General features: G+C 39.0%; 1 protein-coding gene across 3 annotated transcripts; it reads left to right on the top strand.

Annotated features, from left to right (window-relative positions):
- The first annotated feature begins 781 nt into the window (after positions 1-781).
- Positions 782-16,247, top strand: LOC109992482 (LIM domain and actin-binding protein 1). Of its 3 annotated transcripts, XM_020645106.3 has the most exons (10): positions 782-915; positions 3,776-3,915; positions 4,773-4,818; positions 8,122-8,538; positions 12,317-12,371; positions 12,952-13,046; positions 13,371-13,449; positions 13,594-13,625; positions 13,731-13,864; positions 14,010-16,247. In XM_020645106.3, exons 2-10 carry the CDS (start codon positions 3,797-3,799, stop codon positions 15,070-15,072), a joined length of 2,040 nt encoding a protein of 679 aa, XP_020500762.1. In that variant the 5' UTR covers positions 782-915; positions 3,776-3,796; the 3' UTR covers positions 15,073-16,247. The 3 variants fall into 3 exon arrangements, with proteins under 3 accessions (XP_020500762.1, XP_065810977.1, XP_020500763.1); XM_065954905.1 differs by lacking the exons at positions 782-915; positions 3,776-3,915; positions 4,773-4,818 and adding an exon at positions 7,004-7,148; XM_020645107.3 differs by lacking the exons at positions 782-915; positions 3,776-3,915; positions 4,773-4,818 and adding an exon at positions 7,095-7,246.
- Positions 16,248-16,365: the final 118 nt, after the last annotated feature.

Raw genomic sequence — 16,365 nt, 5'->3', positions numbered from 1 at the left:
GCCATTAAACTGTCAGAAGACTACTGCTAATAATAATGTAACATTCAACTCCTTAATTCTATATTTTAAAAGGCAGTTAACATCCTCATATCAGCTGATGGTTTATTAGGCCTATGTGTTTCCACACTGTTTGACCTGCTCAGAGTTGTAGGCTACGAAGACCGAGCTGTGATGTTGGCATATTTAGTCTGCATCATAAAAGGACTACCATTACTGCAGTTCTCAGATTAAAGTTAATTATTATTAGACAGTCTAAAAATGTTGTTCCTTGTTTTAAATACATATGCATGTAGTAGGCTACATAATATGCATATGTCAACTTTGTTTTTTATTTTAATTCTTTGTAAAAATAAAAAATAAAAATAAAAATAAGGGAAAATTAATCACCTATAGGACCACATTTTGTGTAGCCTAGACATGCTAAAGGCTATAGACCAACATCGAGTTGATCAGTAATCATAATGTTTTTCTCATTATTAGTATATCTTATTATTCATCAGTATCATAATGTAAATAACTTATTGCATCTAAGTGTATTTCACTGCATTGCCAGCCCAAAGGAATCAATAGCGCAGTATACAGCATGTCTGCTTCCTTTCTTGCCTTCCTCGTCTCTTGAAAAATGAACGAGGACAGCTCATGGTCCTCAGGAATGTTTGGGTGGGAGGTAGACTATGGGTGGTATGCATGCTGGAAAAGCTCGCGCGCTCACACAAATGCAACAGGTAGGGGTAGCGCAATGCCCCAGGTCATTGGTGTACAGGAACCACATGACCCAGCTCTTCCACTCCCAGGACACCTTTCTGTTCACTCCACCTCACGGGTGCACACCGGGCGGCGACGCAGTGGCAGCAGCGAGTGTCAGGTGTCTCACCTTCTTTTCACGTAAAGAGTAAATCAACGGAAGTTCGCAAGGTAAGACCAAACTCAAAGCGAGGACATGAATGTAAATAACTCTAGTTAAGACTATTTTTTAAATTACTACAGTGTGTATAATGAAAGTCGAATGACTTTGCGTGTTTTTAGATTTTCGTTGTGTTCTTAAGCACCAGATAGCTTTGCTTTTTTTAAAAAAAGAGCTCAGCGTCGTTTGGGAAAATCTAACCAGTCCAGCTCCTGTTCTTTTTTTGCTTTTCTCGTTATAGTCTACAGTCTTATTAATTACGTGTAATTAATGATTAATTATCTAAAAAGCTTTATCAGCCTATGTTTACTGTAGCCTATAGTTTGTGTTTTTACCGAAGAGACCAAAGTTCAGTGCAAATTGTTTACCGTGTAACACACCTGGCGTTACACCTCTAATAAGAACATGTTGGCCCTGTGAACTAGGAAGCCACTTTTTTATCATGAGTCACATCTGTTTACGTCGCCTCACTACTGATTTTTCAGGTTGAACTCAATTGAGTATCATCATTTGTGCTTTTGTTTTTGTTTTCTAAAAATAATATCTTCCAAGGGCAATCATGTGTTAAGAAATGCGGACTCCTCCTTATACATGTGTCATACTGTATAACTGTGTTTTGGTTAGTCTACTAGTTGTCAAGGAGAACTGGACTATATTGTGAGGGGTTAAAGGTCAGTATCCACCTTTAGCAGATAACAAGTGATGGGGATGAAGCTTAATGCTGGAGTTTAGATGATCAGTTTTCAAAAGGTCATACATCAGGTAGTCTGTAAAGGTGCTCGCTGCTCTTTCTGAACAGAGAGGCATTTGTAACTCAGGCTTTGTTTATGTTCTGATGCCTTTTTTATACCTCTGATTAGAGACGATTTAGTCAATGTTCTTAAAATTCAGAGTATCCGCATGTAAAGGCGTTAAGGTTGTGTTCACATACAGATAAAGCTTGCCATGACCTCACCCTATTCTTAATTTAAATCATAAATGATGACAGCTCTGTTCAGCTCTTCTCTTTGTGCACTTATGGGAGAATAACTTGAGTACGATTCACCACCCATGTTGTTTTTGTTGGAAGGTTATTTGTTTTACCTGTTTTTCTAGACAGAATTTGGTCTGCTTTTAAGGATATGCAAATGAGGTGACTGGCGACTCTAAACTCAGTCCACCTGTGTTGTCCTTGGGAAGGACTTGTGATCTTTCTGGGGTGTGTCCCTGCCTGTCATCCATTGCATGCTACATGCACAGCCTCCAACACCCGCTGTGTTAAAAGGAAGAATGGGAAAAAAATAACTAATGAGCACATTTTTAACATGGCTGTCAGACTGAAATGTTTATATGCTTAGATCCACTGAACTACTCAATAATAACTTAAACCCAGCAGCACAACTTCTAACAATTTATCAACCTAATCTAACCTGCCCATCAGGACTGGAAACCTGTAGCAACAGTAAACACCCCCTAGCCATTTTAGACGTATGAACCCATTCATTGTACCTGAGCAGAGGAAAACCATGCCTTTCATGTGGTAATCCTTTCCTCTGCCCATTTACTAACAATAGTCTGACAATTTATGAAATACAATTCATTCAATTATATTTAGTCGTAAAGTAGCAATGTCATACAGTTAGATATTGCTACTTTCTAAATGTGTTTCTCTTCAGTCAGAAGGATACTTGCACTTAATTGTTCCTGAGAGTTCAGATTCATATTGAAGTCCAGTCCAAAGTTCTCTCACTACTTGTCACCAGTGTTGCTTTCATCTGGGTGGTGATGTAATAGGTGCACACCATGGTGAAAAAGTCCCAGACAGTAAGAGATTATTAACTCTATCGGTTGTGGTGATTATACACGGTTGTAACGTACTGTCTGAGCACTAAAAAAGGGATTCAACATGGCCTGTATTTAGACGAAGCGTGCGTCTGAGACTCGTCATCTGTCTGTGGTACTTATTTGCTAGATGTTTGTTTGTTGGAGTGAAGTTAAAGAAAGATTTTTATTTTTTATTTAACCTTCATTTAACCCGGTAATTAGCCCATTGAGATCAAGATCTCTTTCACAAGAGTGACCTGGCCAAGAGGGCAGCAGAACACGTCTTAATGAATATTGAATGATAAAGAAACAGTTTACAAACTAAAAGTTAAGAGACAACAACAATTACAATGTGCAAATTAGTTTGCAGATAAAGTGCAGAGTTGTGATGAGAGATTGCAATTCAGAAATACAGGCACTGTCCAATGTTATCGCTTTTTATATCTTTTAGGATCTAGCAAAAGGCTTCCAGGGAAATGAGATTGAAGGTATTACAAAGTGCATTGTGTACATATTTATGTATACGCCTCCCTTCTCTCATAATGATAATGTGCTCATGCTGAAGTTAGCTGCTTGTAGTTTGTTTCTTCCATCTTGGCGATCAAGCGGCACATGCTGAAATTCAAGTTTGAGCATGTTGATCTGTTTGTTTAAATGCCTGGCTGTCTGAGCACAACACTGTCCAAGCACTTTTTGGTATGTAGACTCTGTCAAGTGGAGTGTTGGGGGGGGGGGGGGGGGATTACAGGAAGTAAACTGATGGAGAGGATGGCACAAACATGCAAAACAAGAGTTTGTACTCATCAAGTTAGATTTTACCCTTGTTTATTTTTTTTAAAACAGCTGTTTTGTCGATGAATATTCCGTTTTTTTTATGTTCTTAAACACAAAACTTGTAAGTGGTGGACTAATACAAAAAAAGTAGAATTAGCAATTTTTGATGAATGGTTCTTGTATTATTTAAGTTGTTTTTTTTTTCCAGTAAAGGTTTAGGATATTATAAAGAGTGAGGAGTTGCATTACTTGTTAAACTGAACATGGCTAATGGTGGTTGTATTTGTATTTCAGGTAATCTCATAGCTGCCAGAGATGGAAAGTGGTCCCTTTAATCGACGTTCCTGGGCAACACAGTCCTTGCGTGTAACCGCGAATGAGCTGTCACTGACTAGCCGAGGGAAAAACAATGCCATCGCTGAACGCTTCTCCAAGTAAGTAATACCTTGTTTTTTGTGACTTCTCTGTTGTTGTTTTTTTTCACATTTACAGTTGTTACTTTGTATCAGAAAAAAAAATCCCTTAAAGACATTTCCCCAGTTTCCACCTGTGGATGTATTTTTGATTGTGATTCCAGTTCCATTCGAACATTAATGCTAAATTAAACATTTCAGTAATTTATGATTTAATATTGTGTATTATGGTGTTTTGTTTTTTAAAGCAGGGGTAGGTAACTTTTGGCTAACCAACAACAGTGAGAACGATATCAAAATTATGGATCTAAAAAAAAATACTTAAACCACTCATGCAAACATGCTCGAACTGACTTATGGTGAAGGACATTATAGGTGACCATCTATAGCTCCTGTCTCCTGTCATTTGCAATCAATCCATGGGCAGAGTAGGTAAACAGGTAGTTAAACAATCTGAAGTTCCATTCAGTCAGAATGAAGAAAATGGACTGGATTATTACAGACTTGTGAAGACCGCAGACACATGATATTTTCAAAATGTTAAAATGTTCCTGACAATTTCATTTAGTCATTGTGTCAGGGTATTAAGAGAATAACAAAAATTATGAACAAAAAATATTTCTAATATAATGTGCCTACTCTTGGTCAGGTACAAATTTATAAAACATTTTTCAGTGTAAGCATCACATTTAAAATGTATCACCCCTCAAACCACAACAAGATAAACTGAACTGAATAGAAATGATATCTAAAAAAAACTTACGTATTGCCAAGTTCATGAAAGAGGGTATCATTTTTTTGTAAGAACTATATTTTGTAAGTTGTATTTTTGTGTGGAGTCAGCAGAGGTCAGTGTTGTGTCTGTCTCTCTCTCTCAGGTACCAACGAGCTGCTGGGGAGGCCAGTGCAGAGAAGAAAAAAGGAGTAAGTATGTCTAGAATGCTTGAGGATATTTTATTTCTGTCATGAGACACAGTTATGTAATATAAGTTCACTGCTTAAACTGTTATTCATTAATCTAAATCAATGATACATCTTGTTTCAAGAAATTTGATACGACTCTCTTAACAAACCACATGCTTATCAAGTGTGTGTTTGCTGCTTGTCTTGCTTCATTTGCTCAGTAGCTGCTGCTGGTGCTGAGCTAATTATTGTATGACTAGATGACGGGTACACACACATACATGCACACACTCACCATGCCAACACACTGTCTGGGCCACATGTCTTGTCTACACTGACCTCTCATTGGCCACTTGTTGCGATGGGCAAGCTATCAAACCCATAATCCTACTACAGTATAATCCCCAGCAGGCCTCTTTGTAGTTCCCTCCTTTGTCACTCTGACTCACTCATAAACAAACCTGGACTGGGATTATACGAGTTACTGATTTGCTAATACCATGATGAGGAAATACAAGGTATTGTTGCTGTTTATATACCTGAAGAACTGGTGATTGTTTATCAGTTTGTTTGTGTGAATATGTGTGGGCTTGTCAGCTTCTTTAGTCTTTGTTTAATGATCTTCCTGGTAATGATAGTGCCGGGGTGGCTTGTTTTTTTACTCTTAAAATCCATTGTATATGAGAGCTATTTTCCTGCATTATTTATCTAACTGCAGTATAAAAAACACAGAACTTATACAATTTTGTAAAGACAAAATTATTTTCCAAATGCTGGTTGTATATATGTACTTATCAGATCAAATACATTTAATTTGTTAAACTTTTCAGGAACCAAACATGTGTATTAATAAGCTTATAGCACTATTACAAGGATGTGGAGGTCCAGTCAATATTTTTTGTGGATAACATTGTGCCCTGATGAGTCTGAGGCAGGTTTGAATAAGTGGTATAAAAGACCATCTGTTTGTGTGTGTGTGGGTGTGTGTGTGTGTGTGTGTGTGTGTGACTCGAGGAACGGGGGATGAAGGGGGGTTTCCTTACAGAATGATGAAAAACAGAATACAAAAATAAGTGGCATTAATGAGCCATTCTTAGTCAACTGCTTCACAGACACAAGTTTTACTGCCTTCCTTTGCTTGATGTCATTTATTTTTGCATTCTTAGACATTTTTTTAGGCTGTTCGAAGTTACTGATAAAAAAAAAAACAGTGGTTGCAGGCATTAAAGGGAATCTTGCAGGTTGGAGACCACAGTGATTCAAATCAAAGACAGACAACAGGATGTGACGTAACACGCAGTAGTCCCACAGTTATATTTAACATGAATGTCCCCTGTTCCTAATGAGCACCTGATTCCTCTACATTTTTCTGACCCACTTCTACATTTTTTCCTATTAATAAAAATTGGTTTTAATTGCAGGTCTTGTCCATGAAGAGGAAAAAACTGTCTATTTATATGTAGACAATGGATCTTAGGCTTTTAATCATGAGCCTGTTACTTATCAAGACCAGGAACAGTTCAGAATAAGGTGAAAAAACAGACACACTGAATTTATTGAGTTGTGGTGTGACAAGAATCAGGGGAGAACAGTGACGGTGTCGGAGTGAGTTACAAAACGTTTCCTGGGGATATCTAATGCTGTGTTCATAAAACAGTTTTACAACGTTTGTTATCACATATCAAAGGCTATAACTCATCATGAGGAGTGGTTAGTGGGAGATGAATACTACTAGAGATAAATACTACTCTATAACGGTTAATCTGTACTACGTTTAATGGTGCCAAACAAAAAAACAGACATGAAGAACTCTCTGATTTTCAAACAGATCTCCATTAAACATCTGTAATCAGCTGTAATGCATGAAGAGAGAAATAGGAGGAGAGACACAGAGGAGTGAGAAGAAGGATAGTTTCCTGATACACTTACAACTGCAAGTTGAGCTAAAACAGAGTCGTAGAATACTAGTCCGTTCTGTTTGATAATATCTGTCATTATTTTGGACAAGTGGTATGAAGTTATTTTAATTTTGAGTGTACAGTGTCAGTGACAGTGAATAAAGAGTTAACTTTCCCTGAATGTATCATTTCCTGCTCTGGTTTCCTGGGTATCTGACCCTCTCGCTCTCTCTCTCTCTCTCTCTCTCTCTCCCATTCACTCTCCTGGAGTTAAAGGGGCTGTACTCGTTCTCATGAACAGTATTTGACTAGCTGCTAACATCTGAGAGAGCTCTGCCTCTCGCTGCCCCGGCACACTGAACCTGTAGAGAAGGAACAACTAAATGACTCATTTTCTTTAGTGCCTGTTTGTGCTTTAACTCGTCTGGCCACTCCAGGACATTTACAGCAGAGGTTTCTTCTTTCTTTTTTGCTTTTTGCTCACAAAAAACGGGCACAATCTTGCCACTGTCTAGTTCTCTCCATTCAACCGGACTTGCATCACAAAGAGAGTAATTGTGTGGTTTTTGTCTTCTCTTCTGGGGGGGGGGGGGGACTGTTCCTTTTTGTTCAGCCTTTTTACTTTATACTTTTTCTTTTTCAGTGAGGATTGGTTTTCAGTTTATCTATCTGTCTAAATGTAGTTGCACTGATACGCTAGGCTATAATTCTTTTGGATACTTTAAGTTACAGTATGTTTGTAAAATCTGAAAAGTCTAGAATTGACAAGTAGTTTTTATGATTTGTGAGATTTGATTTGTGTCAATGTTTTCATGTTTCCTATTGACCTGCTTTCTTACCAAGGCTTACTCGTATTTGTATCTATTTATTGTTGTATTAGTTTACTTATAAGACTATGATTATATGCATGTCCACATCCTCTTTCTTCAACTTGCCATTCCTCTTTTTATAATTAAGGAAGTTTCTGGTGTTACACATCAGCAGCAGTGTGCCTCCTGTTGCTCTGTTTACTGCTCCACATGTTGTGTGGACATGAGTGGCTGAGTGTTGAACATAGCCCTCCTCAGGGGTCTTTAGGAAAGGTGAAGTTGTGGTGTGGAGAGGAATATAGGAAAAAAAGGCATGCTGAGCCCTGCTATCTACATCTTGAGCCAGTCGTTTTTCTCTCAGCAGCCGCAGCATAACATCTACTTCCTTGTCCAACTTTGAACAGCTGTTCCTCTCATCTGTCAGAAGCCAAGTTCAGATCCCGGCATTTCCTTTCTTCCATGGTGCTGAGCTGTACACTTAGCACTGTACAAGCTGGGTTGCCAACAGAAAATACTTCAATAATTCTTAAGTGACATTAGCAGAGTGTGCCCTGTTGATTTTGATTGATGTTTTTACTTGAAGTTTGGCCTTAAAGTGCTTATTGTCTTCTTCACAGGTCTCTGAAAGTGCATCGCCCTCCCTGCGGTCAACCAACCTGAGTGCTCTGAAGAAGCGCTGGGAGCAGAGAGGGAGCAGCGATAGGGACAAATCTGCTTCAGTCCGACCTCCAATCCAGTCTAGCATCCGACGCAGACCTTCTGCTCTGGCCAGAACCCCGTCTATCACTGAGCAATCTCCTCCGATGAAGAGCCCCACCGTGCGGACCGATCAAGGAGGTCCACTCACAGATCTGAAAGCAAGCAGAGGTGAAGAAGAGAGAGGGATGGACAAGGATGAGCTGACACACAGTGACAGACCTGAAAAGCTGGAAGAGCAAGTTCCAACCAGCCCCCGTGCCTCTTATGAGAAAGCCCAAGTGCCACTGAACAACCTGAAGATGAAGTTTGAGAAGGGAGAGGACGCTAAGGGAAAGGTACTTACATACACATATACTTTATAAGAGTCTTCTGCTGTTCTGCAGCCTTATTTCTCATCATCATTCTCATTTATTTTATTTAAATCCTCACAAACACATTGAGGATGAACCCTCATTTGCAATGGTGCCGAAGTACAAGATACAGAAAAAACAAGAGAACAGCAATAATAAAACAGGAAGTACATGCAGTTAAAAGGCAAGAAAATACAATGAAAATAGAGTCCAAATCATAGTAAGTAACAACAATTTTAGATGTTAAAAGCAAAAACAGTTAAAATCAATCAAATCAGAAATTAAAACTTAGAATTGTCTCAGTGTTAATAATGCGTTGATTTTAATATTTTTGAAACAAATTCTGAGTGTTTGGTGCGTAATAACTAAAAGCAGACCTTCCTAACTCTGTTTGGATTCTAGGATTCTGTTTTGGACACATAACGAAAACTTCTTCTGAATCGAGGCAATCCTCCTTAATAATCATTGATGTACCAGCAAAAGTTCTCAGCTTGTGCATACATTCTTGTCTTAGTCCTTTCTTTATTGACAGCGTTGACAGCTGAGCATCTATTGGCCCTGCTTCTCGTGCATTAACTGTAACCACAATGTTGATCAGTGGGATTTACTGTACTGAGGATATGGTTCAAATTTTGCCAACTCTTGCATAATCTCAAGCTGCTTTCTCAACTACTGTATAATTACTTTACATTTTTGAAGGAACTCCTACTATTAAGAGCCAAATCTACAAGGCCTATATGGTTACTGGTCACTATGCCTTACAGCAAATCAAAAGTGACCATGAACAAACTAAACTAAACGTGAGTAATGTCATTTTACTGTGAATTTGGGGCTATTTAATAGAGTACGATACCAGCTCATATTTTATCCCCTAGCTGACTGAAGCTGAAGAATAGGGGCTGAAACATTAAGCAGATAATATCATATATATATTTTGTCCAGTACATTTTCAAGTGTGTTTTAACAGTTTTAGTCCTACAATATTTATAGTCCACAAAACCCAAAAGACTTAAATTGTATTAATAAACACAAAAAGTCCATTTAATTCTTAAAGGTTGATGTTTTTACTTGTCTTTGTCTTTGTGTTGTAAAAATTAAAAAAATAGACACATGGCAAGTGGAAAATCATATAATTAAAAAGGATTTCATAGTGGAGATAAAATGTAAGAAGTCCCCTGCTGTTAAAAGTACTTACGTTTGAACATATTGCAATAGTATCCCATTCCTTTAGCCCTTTTTAAAAACTCTCTCTCAAGTGTAAGACAAATGACTTTCAGGAGTTGGAGATATATAAGAAGTCACCTGTTACTGACCATATAAACAACAAACTGTTTCCCTTCTTTTCTTTCCAAATGTTTTCTTACTTGTTTCCTTCTCTGTTTTATGAGCGGTCTTGTTCCACCTGAGTTTTTCCCGTCCCCCCACCCGTCTCTATCCTTCCCACTGCCTCTCCCTCTCTAAGCGTCTCTCTTCCTCTCAGCACAAAACAACAAGTCCTCCGCTCTTCACCTTCCTCAGTAGAGGAATGCAGGAACATTCCTGACCTACGGCAGTTTTAGTTTTCAGACAGTCACCTCGAAGGAGCAAACTCTTGATCTCCCTTTTCATTTTAGGCACAGGGTTTTTACTGAATATCAAACAGTCCTGGGCATCTGATCTGCTTTCCAGTTTTAAGATCATATTGCAAATTGATCACATTGATTCAGAGGTATTCACAGCGGCTATGCCCGCAAGTGCCTCAGACACTTGCAGGCTCTTAAAAAATGCTTGTATGTGTGACTGACAGCTTGGTATTATCGCTACGAAAGGAGAAGTGAAAAAATTCAGAGGGTAGACAAGGAGCATGGCAACACCTACTGGGAAGTGTTCATTTTTGCGGCTTTTTTAGATTTACTCTTCAGCCTTGTTCACAAAACTCCTGAAAAACTACAGACTTTTTCAGAGTGAGTTGCATGAGTGAATGCAAACAGCTGAATTTTCAGACTCTACGTCACTCTGACTTAATCCGAAATTTCTCCTGCAAGTCTCCTAGTATATTTGCACATCAAGTCCGAGTGAGCTGATGGGAGAACGCAGCAGGATATAATCAACGGAATTCACAGGGAGCGAGTGAGAGTTGCACGCAACTGTTGCGATCTTTGTGAAGACAATCAAACAGCTGCATTATGTTTTCTGTTCCTGAGTATCCTTTTCTCAGCTCTTTAGTTGATATAATTGATATAAAGGTCAATATTCTTAGTATAGCGATGATAGCGGACTCTGTTGCTTCGGCCGCCACTTTCACGTCATTCCTTTTTATGTCATGTATTGCCTCAGAAAACACTAACATACCTAAAACACCTAGAGCAATAACATGTAACATACATATTAATACAATCATAAAACACTTACAGGGAACATATTACTGCACTATCAATACGCACTACAACACCATACTGGTGACAATGCTGAGTAGTGGAGTACTTTTCTTTAATGCTGTTAGCTCATTAACGCTCATTATCACGCCGGCCTCTGTCTCTCTTTTTCAAGACGACATGCACTCCTCCTGCTTTCTGCCTGTCAGCACACACACACACACACACACACACCACTCCTTGTATAATGACCAGTGAATAAGATGCACAGTGGGGGAAAGTATAAAGGATTTTGAGTGTCCCATAGCCCACAGTAAACATTTTAGTCACGTTTTGTCTCGCTAACGAAACAAAACATACTTGTCAGAATTGTATCTACAATTATCTTATTTTTTGCTCATCAACCATTTTTTCTGTTCACAAAATTTACACTGCTACTAGGTCAGTACTGTCTCAAACGTTTACATTTCTTCTTCAGTTAACACAATTAGGCAGCTGCCAGTTACTGCAGTTTGCTGCTGTCTAACTGAAGAGGTACGTTTGCAGACTGAAGAAAAAGGCTGATTTAACTGACTTGAACGTTTCCACTCAGGGTGTAGGATAACTGCTGAGAGAAACTCTGGTTAAGCTATTATTGGTGACACATGCTACAACAAGAAAAACATAAACACTTCGGCAGGGTAGCTGTGGTTCTCTGGACTTCAGGTCGAAGACATGTTGGTGGCTGTCTATGCAGATACCTTTTTACATTTTTCTGTCTGATTGCAGTGCTGCATGTAGTCTGTAGTTTGGTGTTTGGAAAGTATATTCAAACAACATTGTTATGACAGGAAAGGTCAAACAGGGGACAGATATATACTGTACATGGTCCTCGAAGGCTTTCTTTTAAAGCTTCAAATCTGTTAAGAAAAACTCAGAACAATACAGGAAAAATTCAAAGGATACAGGTTCCTTCGGAAAATTATGGTAAAGGTTTATTTTTTTACTTTTCTGTGATGGATGCTTTAAAATGTGATCGTCTGTATGGGGACAAAGGTTACTTAGTTCTACTTTATAAAAGTATTATTTTTTGTGTTCTTCGCATCACAGCAGTGTGCTGACCATTGTAAGCAAATTCAAAGGTTTATGAATCTGTGTTTTTGTGTATAAAAATAGACTAGGGCATGTTCAAAAAAGATCTGATACAAATCTTAAAGCCAACACTCTGTGTTTCATGAGAATGAAAGATTGATGATGATGTTTGTTTGTTTGGCTGAAAGACAGGAAGGCAGTAAAACATTGTCCATTAAAAATGTCTTTAAAAAAATCACTTTACGTAGAGGGCGAACAGTGTTGGAGTTTGTACAAGTTTAAAGCAGCAGTTTTTGTCAGCTGGACTTTTAATGCCACCAATCATTTAACTCTGCCAGGTTGCCAGGACAACTCTACACAGTTCTTCCTCAGAGGACATGGACCAACATGGAGGTAAAGACAAAAAACACACAAATATAAAAACATGCAGTGCTTTGAATAAACCAAGGTTTGGAACTGATGAGCAGTGACACAATACACAGAGTTAATGAATTAGACTTGAACAGCGTCAAGTCTTCTGACTACTCAAAGCACTTTTATACTGTATGTCACATTCACCCATCCATCCTCATTCAAACACTGATGGCAGAGGCTGCTATCTAAAGCATGACCAACGATGAACTAATCCCATTCATACACATTCCCACACAGCTGATGTAGCATCGGTAGAAATTGTGGAGTCAGCAAGAGCAGGGAATCGAACCCCAACCTCAAGAGACGACCAACTCTACCACTGAACCACAGCCACCCTTTGTGATCTCATTACTGCCAATCTTCAATCCAAAACTACTTGTCCAAACTTTACCTTAAAATACACTAAATTCAAACCTGTGTACATTTGTAGTGTTTTTTTAGGAAACAGACTTTATGACACAACGTGATTATGAAAATACTTTTAACATTGTTATCTTACTGAAATGTGTACACGTTTCATGTGAATTCTCTGTTCAAAGGTTTATGTGTTGTTCTTTAGGTGTGTCTCCATCTAAACGGGTTGAAGGGACATCTATGAAGGAGAAGATGGCAAAATACCAGGCCTCTGTTTCTAAACAAGGAACCAGTCCCTCTGTGAGTTAAATCAGTTAAAGACATGTTCAACATATAAAACTAAACGATATTATCCAACCAAAATACAACGTAAAGGCCAATCTTATCAGGTTTGTTAACAAGCCAAAGGTTAAGTTTACTTTTAGTCATTATGGATGCCATGTTGTTTTTTGGTGATTTATGATATACTGTACCTCCTACCGTTACTGTAGGCACATTGTATTCTTTCTTCCTTCCTGCCTGCACCGGATATAGGGACAAATCCACAACAGTCCTTTATGTAACTGCCAGTTTGCAATAGTGATTGTTTTCCTCTTTCTTTTCATTCTGTGTTTTTCCGTGCAGGGTGTGGCCGCAGAGCTGCCTGCTCCGAAAACTTCTGCAGCAGTAAAAGAGAAACACAGTGCTGCACGTGAGTGCAATGGTGAGTCTTACTAATATTAAATACGGAGTAGAGCATTACCTACAATACTGCTTTATCCTATTACATTGAACACTGTTAGGTTTTATTCCCTTTTTAATTTAAAAGTGCAAAGTAACAACTTTTTGTGTGTTCTGTCCGTTTCAGGGGAGACCAGCGAACAACCCAAAGCATTACGGGTGAGTTCAACATCACATCAGGATACATGAATGAATCTTAAAAATACATTTGATTTCAATCTCTTTTAATCATGGTTATTTGTGCAATAACTTTTGTGTTTTTAGAAGTTCTGCCCCCCTGTGAAGGAGACATGCAACGCATGTTCAAAGACTGTGTATCCTCTGGAGAGACTGGTGGTTCTGAAGCATGTCTACCACAAAAGTTGCTTCCGCTGTGTGCACTGCAGCATGAAACTCGGGTAACAACTACTTTTTTCTTTTTTTCAATGTATTTTAATGTAAGGAGTAAACAAACTTGATATCTATTTGCAAAGGCTGATTTTTCACGAGACACAAATGAAAAAACAAGCAGCAAAATAATTCATTTTTTCCTGTCCTTGGTAGTCTTGGGAACTACGCCTCTCTACATGGTAACGTCTACTGCAAGCCCCATTTTAACCAGCTGTTTAAAGCTAAAGGAAACTATGACGAGGGCTTTGGCCACCGGCCTCACAAGGAGCTGTGGGAGCCACGAGCTGATGGACAGGAGGTTGAAGAAGAGATGAAGCCAAAAGAACAAGAGGAACCAGCAGCTGCAGAGCTTTGTCCAGCTGAGAGTGTCTCAGAAAAAACACCAACCCCACCTGAGGAAACTTCCCCGCAGGTAAAAGTCACAGACCTGACAGCCGCACTGGAGACACGTGTGCAGACACACAGCAGCTCTGGTGAAAAACCTCAGGCTACAGAGAAGCTGGCTGAGAAACGCAGGCTGAGGGTTGCCTGGCCTCCCCAAGCTGGTGAGGGCAAATCTGAGTCAGCAGCCCTCAGTCCGGTCACAGAGGGGGCTTCGTCAGGCCGACCATGGAGAGCCAAGTGGCCCCCCGAGGATGAGGTGCAGTCATCCTTCCAGAGCACAGAGCGGGTCGAGCTGAAGAGCCTGAGAAGGAGCTCTTCTCTAAAGGAGCGCTGTCGGCCTTTTACCATTGCAGCCAGACCCATACCCGCAGCAAGTGTAGGCCCCAGGGAGCCTCGTCGCCCGCTCAAATCCCTGCTGGAGTGGAGAGCATCATTCGAGGAAAATCAAAAATCTGAAGAAGCACCCGTAAAAAGCAAGCCGGAACCTGTGGAGGTGAAGCCGGAGGAAAAGAAAGAGCAAAGCAAAGAAGTGAGTCTAAGAGAGTCTGTCACTGAGGAGGTTGTGGAGACTCCAAGACAGGAAGACCAAGCAGAGGGAGTCAAAGCAGCGGCAGACAACATGGCGGCAGAAGAGAGCTCTCTAAGAAGCACCTCATACAGTATTTCACCATCCAGCTCTCCACCTGCACAGCCAAAGCAGAACCGTGCCTCCCAGGATGTGGGCTTCTGGGAAGAGGACAAAGAAGGAAGTGAAGCTGAGGAGCTGAGTGCAGAGGACATAATTAAGAGGAACCGCTACTATGAGGAGGAGGATGACAACTCTGACTCATAGGAACACTAAAAGTGCCACGTCCATTCAGTTTTAGAATTTCACTCAGTTATGTCATCTCAGTTTATTAGTTCTCTCAAATATAGCTTCGTCAGGTTTGATAGTTTATAGGATCAAAATATGATGTATTTGCATATAAATTGCATTAACTGCCTTTAATTGTTTAAAGTTCAAATATGTTACTATACCCTTTGAAAATGTTTGATAGAGCTTTAATAGGACTCCTGATTTTACTGGAAGTTTGGCCTCTTTTAAATGTTGTTATTGCCTATTGGACCCTCTTCAATATAAGCACATTTTATTTAATGCTATTTTTAAGTGTTTTTAATGACAGCTTTAACCCCTCTGCATCAATAACAACAGTCATTATGTTTATTTGTGCTTTTCCTATAATAAAGAAAAGACCTTAAAATACTTCACCAAAAAATACCACAGCCTGAAAATCTGGGCATTTTATAGTAAAATATAGTTTTTTTCCTCTCCAACCTTGTTCATCTCTCTTCTTCTCTCAGGGATAAGACTCTGAGAGTGCCAGTGCTTACAGGTACTGGATCTTTTTTTTTAATGGACTTCAATTTCTTAAATTGAAATATTACAAATATTATGGTATGTTATTTCCAAAGCTTTAAAATGACTAAAGAGCAGTCTTTTTGATTGATGTTGAGTTATTAGGCTCTCGCAGCTCCTGATACGTCATAAATAACAGCACAGAATAACACTGTCCTCTAGGGGGCGCAGTAAGTAAGGGAAAACTGTAAAGAGCATCTTCGTCATGCTGTGACTGTTTGGAGTAGCCTTGAAATAGCATCTGAAGTCAGGAGAGCATTTATTTTATAAATCAAAAATTAAATTATTTTTTTATGTTTTCTTCTGTTGACAATCTAAAAGCTTAATCATTCCTGGGCCCTCTGGACTCGTAACATTTTCAAGTGTGATCCATTTTATTTGGCATGTAAATCACTTTCTATTTTAAAGTGTACTTTGGAATATGTTTGCACTGCAGAAGATTTTATAATGATTTGTATAATGTGACAATGGGCACAATTACTGAACTGTTGTAAAAAAAAAACTATTAAAATCTATCAACTAGAAAACCTGTATTTTTGACAAACTGACAACCTCTTAAAAGAAACATCTTTACTGAATAGTTTTAATACATTAAAGACACTGACACTGGATTTGCAATCTGAACAGCTTCTTCAGATCCTCTCTTGATGCATCACGAACTTCAAAAGCTGAAAGCCTTTTTTTTCTTTATATTTCACTAGTTGCGAAATACAACTGTGGGGAGAGTAT

The sequence above is a fragment of the Labrus bergylta genome, chromosome 5 (assembly GCF_963930695.1).
Source record: "Labrus bergylta chromosome 5, fLabBer1.1, whole genome shotgun sequence".
Lineage (NCBI taxonomy): Eukaryota > Metazoa > Chordata > Actinopteri > Labriformes > Labridae > Labrus > Labrus bergylta.
The sequence above is the reverse complement of the archived record's forward strand: the minus strand, read 5'-3'. Positions and strand labels throughout refer to the sequence as shown.

Coding starts and splice junctions, on each gene's coding strand:
- LOC109992482 (XM_020645106.3), top strand. CDS start 3,797: ATGGAAAGTGGTCCCTTTAATCGACGTTCCTGGGCAACACAGTCCTTG. Junction 13,626..13,730: donor AACAACCCAAAGCATTACGG/GTGAGTTCAACA, acceptor TTGTGTTTTTAG/AAGTTCTGCCCCCCTGTGAA. Junction 13,865..14,009: donor CACTGCAGCATGAAACTCGG/GTAACAACTACT, acceptor TGTCCTTGGTAG/TCTTGGGAACTACGCCTCTC.